Genomic DNA, 18,097 nt, shown 5'->3' on the forward strand with positions numbered 1-18,097 from the left:
ATTAAGTCTTAGAACCAGATCTAGGTCCTAAATGTAGCCCATTCAATGCCGAGAATATGAGATACATCAGAGCAATCTACGCTCAGTTTAAATAGATGGATAGATAGATAGATAGATAGATAGATAGATAGATAGATAGATAGATAGATAGATAGATAGATAAATGTTTTGGCTCTTACTGGATAGTTTTAAAAATTATTAAATCTAGGTTATAAGTATATGGGAGCTTTTAAAATACTACTCTCTATTTTCCTTATGTTTGAAATGTCCATAATAAAAGGAAATTTTAAAATAAAGTAACAATTAGTTGACAACTACTAAAGAAATGCAGTTTAAAATTCTATAACCATTTTCTAACGTTGGTAATGATGAAGTTTAAACCACATTTCCCTATCTTCAGACGACAAATATACCTTATATACAAAGATGGCCAACAGGTGAAACGATCAGAAAGCTAAAATGTAGTAACTCTGGTGACGGAGGCAATGTGAAGAAGGGATACTGTAGCAGAAGGTAACAGGCTAGTACCATGTTTTCCTTAGATCCATTTGTTCCCATTTCTCCGTGGAACAGACCACACACATACTGCTAACGTCCTATTTCCCTCACTCCAACAAACACCTCCTGCGCCCCACAACCACCACCACCACCTGAACACTCTCACCTTTATAATCTGTTCTGCCCAGAGACAATCCTGGACGAAGGTTACGGCTGATAATCTGAATTAAATCTTCACGGCTTGTGTTTTGAGGGCACCATATTTCCGTAAAACGGTTTCTTAAGGCAGGAGATAGCTACGAAGAACACAAATTCTAATGTGAGTTTAATACCTATGAGGAAAGGTAGAAAACAAATCCTTTGAATGAATGCTGGCTGAAAATGGCAGGTACCTAGTGCTTCTTTCACTATCTCTACTAGTATCGATAATTCATGGAACACCTATTTGTCCTGGCTCCTTCCACATGTCATCCCATTAACCTCCACCACACTCCCCAAGCTTGTATCACCATCACCTTCTTCACAACCATCGCAGAGAACTTCAAGGTCTTATAGATTCCGTGGTGCAAGAAGGATTTTGGCCCCAGGAGATGACTCCCAAATCCCAACACCTTCCCCTAAGACAAAGGCCCTTCCCTTTACTTTCCCTCCAGCTACTTGACTGGTGGTTTAGGGAAAGTAAACACTATCTTGCCATGGGGGAGAGCTGTCTGAAGTAGAAGGAGAAAACTCTGATGTGACTCAAAGGGAGTGAAATTGTAAAGAGGTATATATTTACCTCTTGTACGACAAAGAACTGCTTAGTTCCTCTAGTCTCAGGGCCTTTGCCCTCAGTCTGGATTCTCTTACCCTCCCCCTAGGTCAGATAATGCCCACTCACAGAAGTTCACCACTGATTTCCCTTTACTGGACAGATCAACTCCATCCTTCGTCTACCCAACCTAGTACAGCAGGACCAGGAACAACGCCTGGACTCAAAGCAGCTCAGGAAAGCCCCCGTGGATGTGCACGGGCCGCTCAGCAGCATCCCAGCCAAGCAGGGCCATGGAAGGATCCCACCTTCTTCTGCAGCAAAGCGAGCAACACTGAAAGCTAGCTTTCCCTTTGGTAAAAGCTGGCAATCTCTGCCTAAAAACAACTTAAGCTAACCTGACAGACAAGTTAACACACACAACCCTGAACTCAGATCTTTCTGTGCTCTTTCCACATGCAGAGCCTGTTTGCATACTTTGAAACAGTAACGTGTTATTCTTCCCTTCAGTACATTTCCCAAAGCACAAAGATCACCTTTCTTCTTATGCTACTGAGGAAAATTAAGCCCTAAAAATATCATTTTCACATCTCAGGCACCCACCAAGTTACCAAGAATCTTAATTGCTTTCACTCCCAATCAGCCCGTTTCTTCTCATCATCCTGGCCTACTACCACCCCACCTTTCCCCTACCTTGAACAGACCAGGGTCCTACACATAACGGAGACTTTTTCCACTGAGAGGTTTCACAAGCCTGGAAGCCGCAGGGCTTGGGGGACCCTCATACCACCGTCTAAACGAAAGACACTGCCTGCACCCTTTCTTTTCCCAGCAGTCTGAGGGTTACCCACACAGTCCAAGAGAACGGACCCGCTCCACCTGCAAAACCAGGACAGGATCCTGGCTGTGACTGCTTTTTTGTCACTTTAAATCACTCATATCACCACTCTCGTAGTTTAACAGAGTAGACTCTAGCAGCAGAACTTGAGGATAAACTTCAGTTTCAACTTTTCTCATCCATAAAACTAACAATAATGTCCACACAGAGCTCTCATGAGAATTTATGTTAACATTATGTAAAAACCCAGGCAAAGTGATTGAAATAATAAAATTTCAGGTACATACAAAAAGTGAGACGTCAAATAAGGAAATGTTTTATCTGTCAGAATTATTTCTCAACCTTTATTATAATGGCTCTTTTATGGATTTTTATCTTTTACTCAGTTTTTACCCAATATTAACTTCCAAACGCATTTTTACATACTGTATTTACGGGTGCAGTGAGCTGAGGTCAAAAAGGCAGAAAAAAATTATACTTCAGGAACACAGTTTTACCTCTTTTTTCCCAAAGTCGCCCCCAGGGTTCATGGTTGCCAAGATACGGAATTTCTTCCCAGCAGTCAACAGCTCTACGTCATCATCCTTGTCCCCTCGGTTGCCTTTTTCAGCTAATAACAGAGACTTTTCCACTTCAAGGACACTAGAAGAAAAATTGGAGAATGTGAGATTAGAAAAGGCTTCTGTGTTCTATTTTGTGGTCTTCAGTGTTCTTGAAAAGGGTGGGGGGGGGTCATCTCCTTCGCTGAGCTTTCACTTTAGTTAATGGTTTCCGACCACAAACTTCAAAGTGAATGGTTATCCCAATTCCTGTGTAGTAGAACAATAGTTCTGATCAAAAGAAAAAGAATTCCTTTTTTCACTTATGCCAAGACACTTAAAACAGGAGCCTAGCATGGCAGATGTTCATGGCCGCATTATTCACAGATGCAGAAACAACCCAACACCACCAAGAGCTGAAGAGATAAAAAATGTGGTATTATCTACACAATGAAATACTGTCAAGGATAGAAAGGAACACACTAATGATACAGGCTACACCATGAAGGGACCTCAAAACACTGATGCAAAGTGACAGAAGGCTTATTGTAGGTTTATTGTAGGTTTTAAGAAAATTCTTAAACTGTTTATCTGATCAGATTTCAGTATTTGTACAGCCATATTCTTTCAGTACATTCACTAGTCACCTTTTCTGATGCATGAGTTTCCTTTCTGTTCTGGAAAAGCATCTTTGCTTGAATGTCTCCAGCAAGGCATAGGGTCTCACATCTGACACCAGTATGTGGCTGGGGGACTGGGGGGCCAGCTAAGTCTGGGGTAGAGGGTGGGGTCTTTATCTGGGGTTTTGAGAGGCCTTACAGCTATAACACCTAGGATTTTGATTCTAGTTCTTTGAAGAAAAAAATAAGAAGAAGATAACGGCCACATAATTTGCCTTAAAAAAGAATTTTAACTTGGGCTTGTTTTAACCCTATCCTCTCACAGTCCCATCTTTCTGATTAATGACAACTAAACAGAAAAACTAGGTCGCTTAAAGGAGGCACTGAATGCCAAAGCCAAAAAAAGCAATAGCGCATCAGCATTTTCAAACATTTTTTTTAATACAAGGCACCTATGAAGAACACTGCTGTGCACAAGAATTAGTATCTGTAAAATCCAGACCAGCAAAAGTATCAAACACAGGGCAAACCTCTTACACTCGTGTACCTGTTGAGTCTTTCCAGGACAGAGTCGTCAGCTAGGGAGATCTCATCCAAGAGGAAAAAGCCATCCTCCTTCATGGCCAGAACCAGAGGCCCATCATGCCACTCAAAGAGTCTTGATGTGTCGATTTCTTCCTACAATTTGGAAAAGAAGAAGGTGAAATTAAAGAGCAGGTAGCTCCACAAGACAATACACATGTAGCTAGTGGGGTGTCTGCTGGAATTGCTCTGCAGAAAATAAAGACTGGGGAACAAGGAACAGATCTTGCGTAACAGGACGCTTGTGGAGATCCTTTGCAGACCAGTGAAAATCTGAAGATAAAATACATATCAAACCTGTAATCAAATGCCCCTCCAGGAACAAAATCTCACAGCTGACTCTCGCACGGAGCCAACTGCAGTTCTTTAAATGAACACATCACTTGCTCAGGACAAACCTTGTCATTTGGCTTCTGTCTCACAGGTCGCAGCCCCCCCAAGAAGTCCGATGTCTCCATGTGTAAGTGGCAGTTGACTGAGTATAATTTCTGATTTGCCAAGGCTGCAAACACCTGACAGATAGTAGTTTTCCCACACCTGTTAGAGACACACACCAGAGTAACAAGGAGTATGAATTCCAAATACACACCCACAAACACCCCAGTCAACAAGAGAGGGGAGCTATGGCCACAGACACTGCAGGCCAACGCAGGGCATCTAGCCAACACAGGGCACATGCTCCCTGGCTCAGGGGGCCCGTCCCCAAACACCAGCACCCTACCATGTCTCTTACCCCGAAGGGCACACGCTACATGAACTCTACTGAAGTGAGCCCTCAGGACGAGTTACTGTCACCCAACTTTACCCAGTCTCTCCAACCAGCAGCACTGGTTCACCAAATTCCAAGGCCCTTCCCACCAGCGTCGCCAGTCTCCGCATGCCCTCCGTCCACACAACGTGGCTGAACTCAGACTCCAAGGTGGACATCTGAGTAGACAGTTTATCTGTCAAAGACAGAGTACATATTTAGGTTCTAATACGAATACAACTCAATTGCTTATCCTCTGGATACGATGGTCTACTCACTCAGCAATTTCAGGACATTTTCTTTGGAGAAGAGGGATTGAGGACACAATTTTTTCTTGAAATGTTTTTCAAGGACTTCTTGTATCACATCAACCTCCTCCTGCTTCCTGACTCGGCCTGCCAGGAGCATAAAACCTTAAAGGAAAAAAAAAAAGGAACCGTCAGATATTAATACAAGGGGACACTGAGACTACGGAGCGTCAGCTGCTGTGAAGAGGAAACCTGAAGAGCTACTGTGGAAAACCAGGAGAACTGACTACAGCTAACTACACGCCTGCCCTACGCCTCAGCAACATGACTTCTAGGTAATCCAACACAAATGAACTCATGTGCACCAATGGCATTCAGGAATGTTCAGAGCAGCTTTGTTTCTAATAGCTAAAAAGCAGAAATGATCCAGATGTCCATCAATAAGTGAACAGGTAAACACTACAGTATCTCCACACCATGGGTTACAACACAATAATAATTTAAAAGGAATGAAGTCTGATGCAGAAAACAGCGTGGCTGAATCTCACATAAGGCTGAGCTGAGTGAAAAGAAGCCAGATACACGTGTACATACTGCATGATCCTATTCAGATGAAGCGCAAGCACAGGCAGAACCCATCACTGGTGACAGATGTCAGAGTAGCGGTTACCTCAAGAAGTTAAGACTGGCAACAGCCACGAAAGAATCTTCTGATGTACTGGAAATATCCTAAATCTTAGCCAAGGTGGTGATTTACATTGTTACCCACATATGTAAAAATACATTAAGCTGTACATGAAATAATACAGCACCTCACCCACTTTATGTTACATTTTCTGTTATACTTCGATAAAAAAAAAGTTAAAAAAAATGTGTTGCTTCCTATATTCTTTACTAGTAAAGAGAAAATACAACTCTCATGGGTTAGTTTTACTTCCTCGCCATGCATAGTAACCACCCTATTAATGACTCATCAACACCTTTCAAATCAGAAGATTCTGAAAGGCTTTTCATGCTATCTTGGAGAGGAACGTACAAATTCTTCCAATGGATTAAACCAAAATAACCAAACCCGCATCTCAGATGACATAACTGCCTTCACTCAGAACTGGTGTTATCCAACCTGCCAGTTTTCTGTATGTTTCTAAGGCACAGGCACAACTCTCCACAGTCACCACACTGCAGATAAAAGGCGCACAAAGACCCTACCAACCACCTGCCTAAACTCCTAAAGGTGTTATGTCCAGACACTGACTCCCATGGTGGCCACCTGAAGCTAAGAGTGAGAAAACCTTACCAACCAAAACATCACAGCACAGAGGCCTGCAGAAATAGGACCACTTACAACAGCAGTCAGCACTTGAGGGAGAAAGACTCTGTTCCTGAAATGCCTAGAAGAATATATACACCAACCACAATTTGGGCAAGATGTGTTTCAACAACACAGCTTGCTATCTACCCTCAGCCCACAGTTGGAGAGCATGCACTGAGAGCGTACCATCATTGGCTAGGTGCTGCAGCCAGTCATACTCCTTCTCCGTCTGCTCAGCCAACCTGTATCGCTCGGCCCATCGGAACAGATCCCGGAGGGTGATGAAGCCTTGCTTTCCAGCAAACACTGAAGAACCTCTGCGATAGGACTATTAAAGCACCAAAACAAATGAAAAGGGGCAATGGCAAGCATACAGTGCAACTCACACAAAAATTCCTGATAAATTTAAGGTCCTATAAACATGACTCGCTCCACTAAGATTTTTTTTTAATGCAAAGGGACTGCAATTATTTGAAGACAAATGTTCAAACTAGTGTTTAAGTAAAAACATAAATAAGTAAAGGAATTCCACCTCACATACTACATAGAAAAAAATTACAAATATTAATACAAATAGTGGCAAACACACAGGAAAATTAATCCCATAGTGTGGGACCACCGTAGTAAGAGTGGCAGTTATTAGCTTTCTAGGAAGCAACTAAACAGCGTGTAATTCTGATAAAAACCACTTTTAACCCCATAAAATAAATGGGATAGTCTTTTAAAAAGCAAAAAATAAACTGTAGCTTTGTAGAGTTGACAAGGGAGAGCCACACAAAGAGGATCTCTTTGGTTACATCCATTCAAGGATTATACTCACTTACAAAACAAAAACTGCAGTCTGTCAGTGCCAAATTCTAGCCTAAGTAAAATGTTCCAGTATTATGCATAAGTAGGAACTATCATCGTATATAATTATCAGAAAAATTTTTAATATGATATTAAATTGCCAATTTATGAAACAAAACCGAAACATGGATATTAATGGGATGTGTTTTAAAGACAAGATCCTTCCTGTGAAAGAAGTAAGAAATGGGTGGACGGGCTGCTGTTTCTCCCCCAGGAAGTCTCAGATTCTGATCACCAAATATAATCAACAGCCCATTTGAAGCTAAGTGATAGGGAGACGGAATACCTGAAGGTCCAGCATGACTTTAACCAACTTGCTGCAGTAGGAGGGTGGCAAGCTACACCGCTTGTGCAAGATTGTTTCCAGCTCAGAACTAGGCAATTCATCAAAGTGCAATTCCACAAACCGATTCCTGAAGGCTCTAGAAAGCACCTGGGAAACGCACAGAAACAACAGGATAAAAAGGGCCTTTTCATCTAACTTATGAAATGAAGGCTCTGCTATTCACCACAAAAAGAAAAATCCTTCAAAAGAGGTAAAAACATCTCAGTCTTACCAAGAAGACGTCTCTACTCGGTTCGGGACAAACAGGAGTGAGGGGGCAAATGCTACACACCTTTCTGCCGCCGTAAAGTCCTGGGGGATTCTGGGTAGCAAAAAGCATGAAGCGAGGATGTGCTTTGACAACTTCTTGTGTTTCTGTTATGAGCAATTCACGGTTATCATCCAACAGTCTGTTCAGTGCCTCTAGCACATCGGTAGGGGCCAAATTTAACTCATCTAAAATAATCCAATAGCCCTTTCTCATAGCATCAATAAGAACACCTTAGAGGAAATAAATACTGAGAATTAGTGCATAAATTAGTCCACAGTTTTTTTAAGACATTATATACAAGTCACCAAATTCTGGATTATCATTAAATTTCAAAGCAAATTATTCTCTGCAGCAGTCATGTCCCAAAATAATTTGTGGTGTTGAATATCAAGGAATCACAATTTTAAATTAAAATACTCTTTAATTTTGCACAGAGGGGGAGGGAGCCAAAGCTGACAAACACCACTCTTCCAACTCAATTTTTTTCCGCTGTAGTCAAATTTCGTTTAACTCAGCACATCCTCACCCCTGTCCTCAGCTTCCCTCTGTTCAATGCTTACCCCAGTCTTCTGATTCTCTAGGAAGTAAAGTAATTCAACTGCACTCTTCAGAACGAGGCCCTAGGCCCAGTACAGCCGACAAGACTAGTGTGGCCCAAAGGAAGCTGGAGCCCTAACCATCGTCCCTTAAGCATTGCGTAGCTCAGGGAGAAAGAAAAACCAGCTGTTATGGCGCCCATGTGCCTCAACTGGAAAAGATGAAGACTGCCTGAGGAAACCCATGGAAGAGAATAACAACCCTACCTTCTTTAAACACAAGCTTCCCTGAAGAGTCGGACGTGTAACAACCGATATATTCCTGAATATCCGTGTGCTCGTGGTTGTTAATACGCACGCAGTGGTTACCAGTAGCGGCAGCCAGCCACCGGATCAGGCTTGTTTTACCCACTGATGTCTCTCCCTGAATCAGCACTGGATAGGTTCTTTAAAAGATCAGTCAATAAAGCAATTTAAAAACAAAAACAAAAAATAAAAACAAACATAGTAACCAGAATTAAATCAAGTAGTGTTTAAAAACAGAACTATAACATTTAACATCATCATAAGAGAACGTTTTTATATACCTATACACTACTAATGCAACATTTAAGTCCTGAGAAGTTTCTATGTAAAAATGGTTCCTCAGAAACTACCAAGGAAAGTAATTCCAGCCTCTCTTGCGCCAGCGAGAGTCAGTGGGATGATCCGTTTCTCACTTAACAAGTAATGGGTGAGGAGTATCCATCAGCAAAATACTCAAAAGCAACATTAACGATGGCCAAAATCACCCGCATCTGTATTGCTCCCACCAAAGGTACAACTGGAAACGATGTTTTGTGCGGGGAGAAAAATGACAGGATTGACTTTAGAAAGTAATTATTCACTTAGCCAATAAATAACAATAAAGCCTTTTGAAAGTTAAGAGAGTAGAACTAGACTTTCAGCAATGCCTATGCTGGTAAGACGTCACAGCAATGTGAGAAAAGGTCCACACACCCTGCAGAAACCACTCGAACTATATCTCCCAGGTTCAGCTTGACAGAAGACGTGAGGATATATGTCTCATCTATTGTAGGTTCCTTGTCTCCCACTGAAATCCAATAGCCTTCCACCTGGATAAGCCGACCTCCTTTTGGTTCTGGAATAGGCTGAAAGACACAAGAGTCAGAGAAATAACCCACAGTCTCACGACAACCATGGCATTCTTTCAGAGAGGGGTGTAAAGTGGTAAGAGAACTGTCACCCAAAATGCTGTCTTCTTCTGGATGCTTTCAACGTTAAAACCCTCAGATGAACATGAAAATAAAATTACTTTGAGGAATGAGAACAAAATGGCAACATGTACTGGTTTCAAAATTCAAGTGGGGGTAGGTAGATCTGGGGGAACGCTAGAATCAAAATAATTTCTAAGGTCGTTTATGACTCCGTTCTCGTCTCTAGCCTACCAAAATTCCCACTCTAATGAAATACTTTTGTCAAAAATACGTATTTCCTATAAACCATATTTCCAAAACAAGGCCAGTGCTGCACTGCGGGGGGGTTGCGCCCGCTATGCACTGCTACATCCTGGATCCCTCAGAAGATATTAAAAATATAAGGGACCCTCCAGAGAGACTAATTTGCTAAGGATAATATTTGTAGATGATGACATGACTCTTTGAGGATATGGTAGAAGTTGATGTATACACAGCTGCCATTTCTATAGGTCAAAAATGGTCAAATAATTTAGAGGAGTGGGATATGGAGGGTGGGACGGAGTCATGGGAGGGAGGGGATATGGGAATATATGTATACATACAGCTGATTCACTTTGCTGTACAGCAGAAACTGGCACAACGGTGTAAACCAATTATACTTCAATAAAGAGCTTTAAAAAAAAAAAAGATCAAATGGTGGTGTATAGCTACAGAAAAGTGCTCTTCTAGAACATTTAGCCCCCTGACTTAAAGCCACAATTGTAGGCACTGCTTTTAAGGGCTCCTCAGTTGGGCAGAGGAACAGTGAGAAAAAGCACTGTTAAGGCGATGGTAATGGGATAATAATCAAAGCATGCCTGAGTCTTTTCTCAATGTTTTCACGGTTTACCAAAAGTATGCTTTCATGTGTTACCTGCACAATTTTTTAAAAGAAAAAAACATTGAATACAAAGTACCCACAAGTCCCAATGGCTCTTTTTTCCTAAAGAGTAACCAGTCGACACATAAACAAGCCAGTCGGTGAGCCAATTTCTCTCAGCGACGCTCAGTCCCATGCTATTCTGTAATTTCCTCTGTCAAACTGAAATGGTTATTGCAACAGAAAAAAGAACAGGAAAGGGGAAAAAAAAAAAGCCCTACCATCAATCAGAAGGGAAGTGTGCAGATAAATTAAGCTGCAAGTTTCCAATGAAACGCTATGTGACAATTAGCAAATGTCACATTTAGGCTAAGAAAGGAAACTACAAAACATTCTTATGAGACAGTCTCATTTATATCACTGATATGTACAGGCAGACCTTGGAGATTTTCCAGGTTAGATTCCAGAACATGACAATAAAGCATATATCGCAATAAAGCCAATATGGCAATAAAGTCAGTCACACAAATTTTTTGGTTTCTCAATGCATAACAAAGTTATATTTAGGGACTTCCCTGGTGGCAGAGTGGTTAAGAATCCACCTGCCATGCAGGGACATGGGCTCGAGTCCTGGTCCAGGAAGGTCCCACGTGCCTCGGAGCAACTAAGCCCATGCGCCACAGCTACTGGGCCTGCGCTCTAGAGCCTGTGAGCCACAACTACTGAGGCCATGTGCCACAACTACTGAAGCCTGTGCGCCTAGAGACCATGCTCCACAAGAGAAGCCACTGCAATGAGAAGCCCGCCCACCACAACGAAGCATAGCCCCTGCTCGCCGCAACTAGAAAGCCCATGCGCAGCAATGAAGATCCAACGTAGCCAATAAAGAAATTAAAAAAAAACAAAACCTTAAAAAAATAAAAAGAGGTTAACATACTAAAAAAAAAAGTTATGTTTACACTGTACGACAATCTATTAATTGTGCAGTAACGTGTCTAAAAAAATGTATGTGCCTTAATTCTAAAATGTTTTGTTGCTAAAAAATGCTAACCATCAACTGACAACATAAGGTTGCCACAAACCTTCAATTTGTAAACACACAATATGTGCGAAGTGCAATAAAGCAAAGTGCAACAGAGTGAGGTCTGCCTGTATTAGAGTTTACCTTGATAAATCTACAACACATCAGAATCTGAAGATAAAAGAAAACATTCTTAACTGTATACATATATATACATATGTGTGTGTGTGTATACACATACATACATACGATTTAGATGGAAAGGACTACCTATAGGATTTAAACCTCCAAAGAGTAGGGTTATCAGGAATTTTCACCACCTAAGATACTATCTGATGTTTAAATTTTGTGGAACTGACTGCTTTTATAATTAGAAACAAGCTTTGCAAGAAAACCAAACAGCTAACATTTTGATATTTCAGCCTTTCATGTATGTTAAGTCAAAAATCAAAAAAGAACCTACCTGCTTCAGCAGACTTTTCGCATTGCCAGAGATCACGTGCTGACAGATGAGCCTCTGCACTACTGGGTGTGATGCCCTGTCAAGCTGTGTTAAGAAACCCAAACAAAAGCCCTAGAAGAACACGAACACATAATACCAGTTACCCTTCTGCAATAACAGGCCAACTTATTTCAGGAAAAAATTTCAGCCTCTCGGGTGGTGCTGGGGTATGCAACGTCCTGGGCTAATCTGCCTAAGTGGAAAGCACAGGCAAACCGGGCACGGGCATCCCCCCACGCTCCCTCCCCGCAGCGCGCCCATCCACCAAGCTCCTGACCAAACACAGACTGTACAAGCACCTCGTAGAGCGAGCGCTGGATGTTGCCACATGGATTGGAGGCTGCAAAGCGCAGGGCCCTACAGAGAGTCCGAAGGCTGTAGTGTGGTCTATGGCCAGTTCCGTTCACCAATTTTGTTCCAGACTCTTTCCGCACAGCTGTGTAGAAACTACAAAGAGGATGCAGTTTAAGAGATTTATTTTATTAACTAAGAGGTCTTATTATTTTGCTGTTGTTCTCATTTCTCTACAGAAGGACCAAAAGCCACTTTTACAGATTAGATGGCCAAGCTTACATACAACTTCCTAGGGCATCGAAAATAATAAAATGAATATTGATCAATTTCCTTTAGGATGGAAAGAGGAGAAACGTCTGATTCTTAAGGGAAAAATAGTGAGATATGAGAGGCCCTTAGCAAGAAAATACTGAATTCAAACGCAGGGTTCCAGAGTCAGCTTTAATATGAGGGTCAAATGAAGTTCTTGTGTAATCTAATGGTGATGGATAAGCACGTAGAAAACAAAAGTTATGGTGTTTTGAATGTCTACAGATATAGCTATAATCAACAATAACAAAATGCTGAAAAGCATGATGATATGTGACCATTTCTATTTTCATTACCACATACTTTAGAAGTCCAGAAGATGACAAGAGGGAAGAAGTTTCAGACTGAAACATCAAGTGCAAACCTCAAAAATTCATTAAATTCATGAGCAGATATCACAAGATCAAGTATAACCAATGTGTGTCAGAGATGAAACCCAAGTTCTTGCCCAAATAGGATCTGGCTTGCCTCTCTGCAATCTCCCTAGACATTCTTTCTTTTGCAGAAAGACTCTACATTCCAGAAGTGAGTTTTTACCTATGGAACACGTACCTCTTGTACCACCAGCATTTTATAAGAACCATACTTCAGCCACACTGCTTTACCTCCAGCTTTTGGAATTTTAACTACACACATTTAGGTTCTGTACAAATATTCTTGACTAACAAAAAGTGTGCTCCGATTTTGGGACTTCCCTGGTGGTACAGTGGCTGAGAATCTGCCTGCCAATGCAGGGGACACAGGTTTGATCCCTGCTCTGCGAGGATCCCACATGCCGCAGCTAGGCCTGTGCGCCACAACTATTAAGCCTGCACTAGGCCTGTGCGCCACAACTATTAAGCCTGCGCTCTAGAGCCTGTGAGCCACATTTATTGAGCCTGTGCACTGCCACTACTGAAGCCCGAGCGCCTAGAGCCTGTGCTCTGAAACGAGAGAAGCGCCGGCAATGAGAAGCTCGTGTACCATAATGAAGAGTAGCCCCTGCTCGCCTCAACTACAGAAAGCCTGCATGCAGCTATGAAGACCCAATACAGTCAAAAATAAATAAATAAATAATAAATAAATAAATAAATAAATAAATAAATAAATAAAATTTAAAAACCCATTCCAAAGCCCTTTGACAAATGCCTCCTTGACTAACCTATTTAAAACAGAGCTCCAAGTCTTTATTTTCTAACCAACATTTTGCTTTATATGTTATTTTTCTTCACTTATCACAACCAAAAATAACAGTACATATCTCCTTATGTATTGCTTATCATAACCTGTAGAATTAAAGCTCCATGAAAAGAACCAAGATTCTGTCTGTTTTATTTACAGCTGTATCTCTAGCACCTGAGAAATTTAATAACTACTTGTATTAAAAAAATAATAATAAGGAACAAAGCACAAAAAGCAAAGTAAAACACTAATGTAATCCAATTTCAAAATCTTTAAATATGTATATTTTGTTTTAGAGGACACAGAGAAAATTAACTGACATTCCCAAGATGATAGAATTAGTTTCTTGACAGTGTCAGCACTAGAATTCAGTGTGTCTGATACAAAAGACTGCACCCTTTCCACGTGGCATACAAAAAACAGAGGAAGAGACTCAAATTAAAGCACCAAGCCATATAATCACTCTATACTTCATTCAGCTAAGCCTGTATTAATTCCAAACCAGATTCAATCAGTTATATCAACCTTCCTCCCACCACAACATTCCACATAGCTAATATGCAAATTGCAAAAAGGAGGATTCCACCAAGGCAGATCAACATACAAACAATTTACATCTCCTCCAGGGATTTACATTCTTAGCTGTGAATACAGAAGTAATTAGGAGAGCGTTATCTTATTGTTTATACATTCTCATAGGCAGTGATTCATAAGCTCTCTATGTAGTCTCCTTAGGAAAATCCAAGGGAGTCCACAAGGTTCCAACTTTAAAATAAAATCTAAATAATCCATCCATCAGTCTCCGCTCATTAGAGGCAAAAAAAAGAAGAAAAAATATATACATGCACGAGGCACACATTTTTATCTTCAGAGGAAAAGTTTATAAAGAGAAACCAAAGAGAACCCACGTTATGATTCCTTGCACTGTGCTCTTGTTCACACTCAAGCCTTTCAGATAATCCACAATAAGAATCTGTAAGTCTTCTTTACTTTCCAGTTCTTCTACATAAAGTTCTGTGAACCTGTAAGACAATTATTATTACATAATGACCATTTTTGAGGAAGTTAACACAGATATTCTGACATTACAAAAACACAAGACAGAGAAGTTCTATAAACTCATTTTACCTGCTTGTAATATGAATTATGAAGGCCTTTCAACCTGAGATACAGATTGATCACAATAAGAAGATAATGTAACCATTACCAAAAATCTACCATTATTACTTCTAAGAAAGTCAAATAGTCCTTGCAAAAGCAAGTGACAAAAATAAGACATTTATCCTCATTCTCAGAAGGCATTTTTTATTACAACTATATGTAACAAAAAGTACATGCAACAACAACAAAGCCCACTCACCATCAAAAATTAATAGTTATAGCAAAGGAAAATACACACTCGTGATTGATAAAATTTTCCTAAGAAGCTTTTATTACTTTTATAATGTGGGAAGAGATCTGGTAAAGTTTTCACACTATTTTAAAACTCAGATTCAACAAAAGGTTTACTCTTCATAAACAATAAACAAGGTCATTTACCTTTTCCCAAATGCTACATATACAGAACATCTTGTTCGTGTCAGTCAGTGCTTAATGATGAAAACTGAAATTTAAATGTTCTGATACAAATCATCAGCCTCATCCAAGAGGACGCTTCTTAAAATGCACTTACATTGTTACATGATATACTGTTATTTCTTGATGTGAAGGTTTTCTAATAACTAAAAGACTATTTGAAGGAGGAAAGATTTTTGTTTTCAACAGTATCCACAAACCACTAAATGTCATACTGAGAACTCAAAGGAAAAAATTCCCCAGTGTTCTGGAGTTTTCCGTATTCCTACCACCCGTAGAAAGAAGAAAACTGCAATAAGTGAGACGGTTCCTCTATTAGTGGTCAGGAAATTTCAAGCATTGTTGTGAGGGTTGGTTATGTTAATATTACCAATCAATAAATAAAAAGAGCTTAATTTTAAAAACGTCTCCAGGAACCAGGCCATGTCCGCTTACCTGTTTCTTATTCCTGGTGGGAGATTTCTTTTGCCCACATCAGTTGCTGGATTCATACACGCAAATAAACGGAAATCAGGATGACGAACCAATGGTTCTGTTCAAAGAAAACTATAAATTCTCAATGACTTGCAACAATAAGGGATCAGGGGAAGACGAACTCCACTGAACCCCAGGCTGAACCACACTGCCTCAAGGCTCAGCAAGGTTGGTACTGGCTGCTCAACCATCCTTGCCTTTTCTGCAACTCCACTGAAATCAGTTTCCAGATCAATGAACACAACTTCATCTTAAGCTGCCGCTCCACCAGCTCTTGTGGTGTGGCTGTGCATGCTATTTGTGTTTCATCACCTATTCACCAGCCTGGATTTTGTCACTGAGTGTTACCTACCACCCAAATGCCTTGACAAATTATCTTACTCTCTTCATTCCCTGTATCACCTAACAATAAGACTCTGCAGAAATTACTATCTACATAATAAATAAATCGCTTTGGGAGGCCCAAAATCCACATAACCAAAGGGATATTACTTTAAAGAGGCCAAAAGGCCTCGCATCAAGTCAAACCCCCAGGGGATCAGATGCTACCTGTGTCTCCTCGGTCCAGCAACACCAGAGAGCCAGAGGAGCCTTCAAGTAAACCACTCAGACATTCCAATGTTTCTGGAGCCGCCAGATTAATCTCATCCAACAAGATCCACTCCCCTTTCTTCACGGCCTGAGCTAACGTGCCCTAGAAGGTGAAGTAAAATGTTAAGGGTCCATTTCAAATACAGACACACTCACCAAGAGCAGTTACGTGAGCAGGGTTAGAAGCAGAGGCAAGGGCAAACCGCTCCTACTTGATGAGCTTACGCCTCAATGCCAAATGGGTGTCCGCTGGCTGTCAGAGTTAAGGTCACGTTAACTTTTTTTCAAATGTCCAGATAGGTCAAGGGAGTATCTTTGAGCCTAGCAATGAGATGCCAATAAACTAAATCGCATTATATGGATGGTGAGGTAAGTAATAACTTACAATGTATTCAGATGTTTAAAGGTAACCAAACGGTTATTAAAAGCACCCAAAATAAATACAGGGTCAGGCTATGAGTATACCAAGAAAAGATAAATGACTAAATCAAGAGTGTGTAGTGGTTGTAACACAGAGCCTTTCAGAGTTGCTGAAGAATATCAAGATGAATCTGTCCTCATCTCTACTGATTTTATCTCCTCAAGTTCTATTTCCAAAAGCAATGAAAAATAAACCTTCCAATCTATTCAACTGACAGAACATCAGAAAGTGAACTGTTTTACTATTATTAAACTGCTTTATACTTTTGTTTTCATGGTCATCTTCTATAAATCTTCTATGAATATAATGGAAAAAATATAACAGAACAAATGTATTAAAATCCAGTGTAATGCCAAGTCATGAAATAGGTATAAAACCCTATTTTGAAAGCATTTGACATTTTCATTGGTTATTTTGGAAACAATCATATTAAGACTAAGCAATGACGACTAAATTTCCCACAGAGAAGGTTGAGGGACCTTCTCTCTTACTAAGACATCATCTCAAGTAAGATTCCTACACCTCCCTTAGGGTGTGGTCTGAAGAGTGTCACAGAAACAATTTTCTTTAACAAAAATATAAAAAACTTAAGTCACAAACATTTAATTAAGTTGACCCTGGAAGGTCACAGGACAGAAAACAGTAGAGCTACCCATGAGCTGGAATCAAAAACGTGGCCTAACGTGAATGGACCCAAATCTCTCTCTCCACCCCTCGCCCCCCACACGGCTACGAAACAACAAAAAAATGCACTAACTGCATCTTTAAAAACACGAATGATGGTGTTCATCAAGACTTTATAATTTCTATCATGGACATTTAGGACATCTGAAAAAATCTTCCCCCCAAAGAATTATTTCATTGTTTACTGTCTTAAACAACAAGCCCTAAAATGTCAACATGAAGAGAATACAAAACAGTAGCCCCCTTAAACTTGCATTTTGCATCAAATCAACATTCCCTTAACCTAAACAACTGAAGCAAAATACCTCTACAAATGCAAACAACAGGGCATTTTCAGTCATTTTCATCTGTTGTTGGGCATGGTTGAGTCTAAGACCAAATGCTTCCCACTTCTCTTTTAGTAGTGACCCTAGAAAAGAATAAAGACAAGAATTTAACATACATTTTGAGTTCTAATATATATAACTTAAAAAAAACACATGATCAACATAAGACACACATACACAAAAATCAGATCTAAGAAGTGTAAAAAAAATTAAGTCCACTTACAGAATGCCAACCATGTGCAGCCACTATACTAATCAGTTCATTTATATGCATTTGTATTGGTTAACTCCTTTATCCTCACAACAACCCTTTGAAGTAGGTACTCTTATTCCCATTTTATTGATGAGGAAGCAGAAAGGATAACTAAGCCACCAAAAGCCCCATTCACTGTGGAATCCAGGTTTCAAGGAATAACCTCTTTTTCTAAGCATATGTGACTTACTGACCACTAAGTGGTACTTGTGCATCAACATCACCAACCATCGGTGTTGATGGAAATCATGCCTAGAATCACGGGAGCAGTAATACTTCAAAATTAGTCATCTCTGCCCTACGTTCCAGAA

General features: G+C 40.3%; 1 protein-coding gene across 6 annotated transcripts in view; it reads right to left on the bottom strand.

Moving 5' to 3' along the window:
* The window catches only part of MDN1 (midasin AAA ATPase 1), a 149,131-nt gene that overhangs the window by 84,181 nt on the left and 46,853 nt on the right, over positions 1 to 18,097 (bottom strand). For 5 of the 6 annotated variants that reach the window (XR_009054222.1, XR_009054223.1, XM_057737965.1 and 2 more), the window contains 17 exons: positions 17,513 to 17,616; positions 16,061 to 16,205; positions 15,473 to 15,569; positions 14,371 to 14,484; positions 11,998 to 12,145; positions 11,660 to 11,770; positions 9,117 to 9,268; positions 8,385 to 8,563; positions 7,603 to 7,811; positions 7,272 to 7,418; positions 6,323 to 6,464; positions 4,855 to 4,989; positions 4,634 to 4,772; positions 4,227 to 4,365; positions 3,794 to 3,924; positions 2,585 to 2,729; positions 665 to 794 (listed from right to left, as the gene is read on the bottom strand). Coding sequence is in view for 4 of the 6 variants with exons in the window: in XM_057737965.1 (XP_057593948.1) it covers positions 665 to 794; positions 2,585 to 2,729; positions 3,794 to 3,924; positions 4,227 to 4,365; positions 4,634 to 4,772; positions 4,855 to 4,989; positions 6,323 to 6,464; positions 7,272 to 7,418; positions 7,603 to 7,811; positions 8,385 to 8,563; positions 9,117 to 9,268; positions 11,660 to 11,770; positions 11,998 to 12,145; positions 14,371 to 14,484; positions 15,473 to 15,569; positions 16,061 to 16,205; positions 17,513 to 17,616 (2,367 nt within the window). In the remaining 2 variants the exon portion in view is untranslated. Of the gene's footprint in view, positions 1 to 664; positions 795 to 2,584; positions 2,730 to 3,793; positions 3,925 to 4,226; positions 4,366 to 4,633; positions 4,773 to 4,854; positions 4,990 to 6,322; positions 6,465 to 7,271; positions 7,419 to 7,602; positions 7,812 to 8,384; positions 8,564 to 9,116; positions 9,269 to 11,659; positions 11,771 to 11,997; positions 12,146 to 14,370; positions 14,485 to 15,472; positions 15,584 to 16,060; positions 16,206 to 17,512; positions 17,617 to 18,097 lie in introns of those variants that run through there. The other variant, XM_057737966.1, reaches the window with a different exon arrangement.

The sequence above is a fragment of the Hippopotamus amphibius genome, chromosome 6, assembly GCF_030028045.1.
Source record: "Hippopotamus amphibius kiboko isolate mHipAmp2 chromosome 6, mHipAmp2.hap2, whole genome shotgun sequence".
Taxonomy (NCBI): Eukaryota; Metazoa; Chordata; class Mammalia; order Artiodactyla; family Hippopotamidae; genus Hippopotamus; species Hippopotamus amphibius.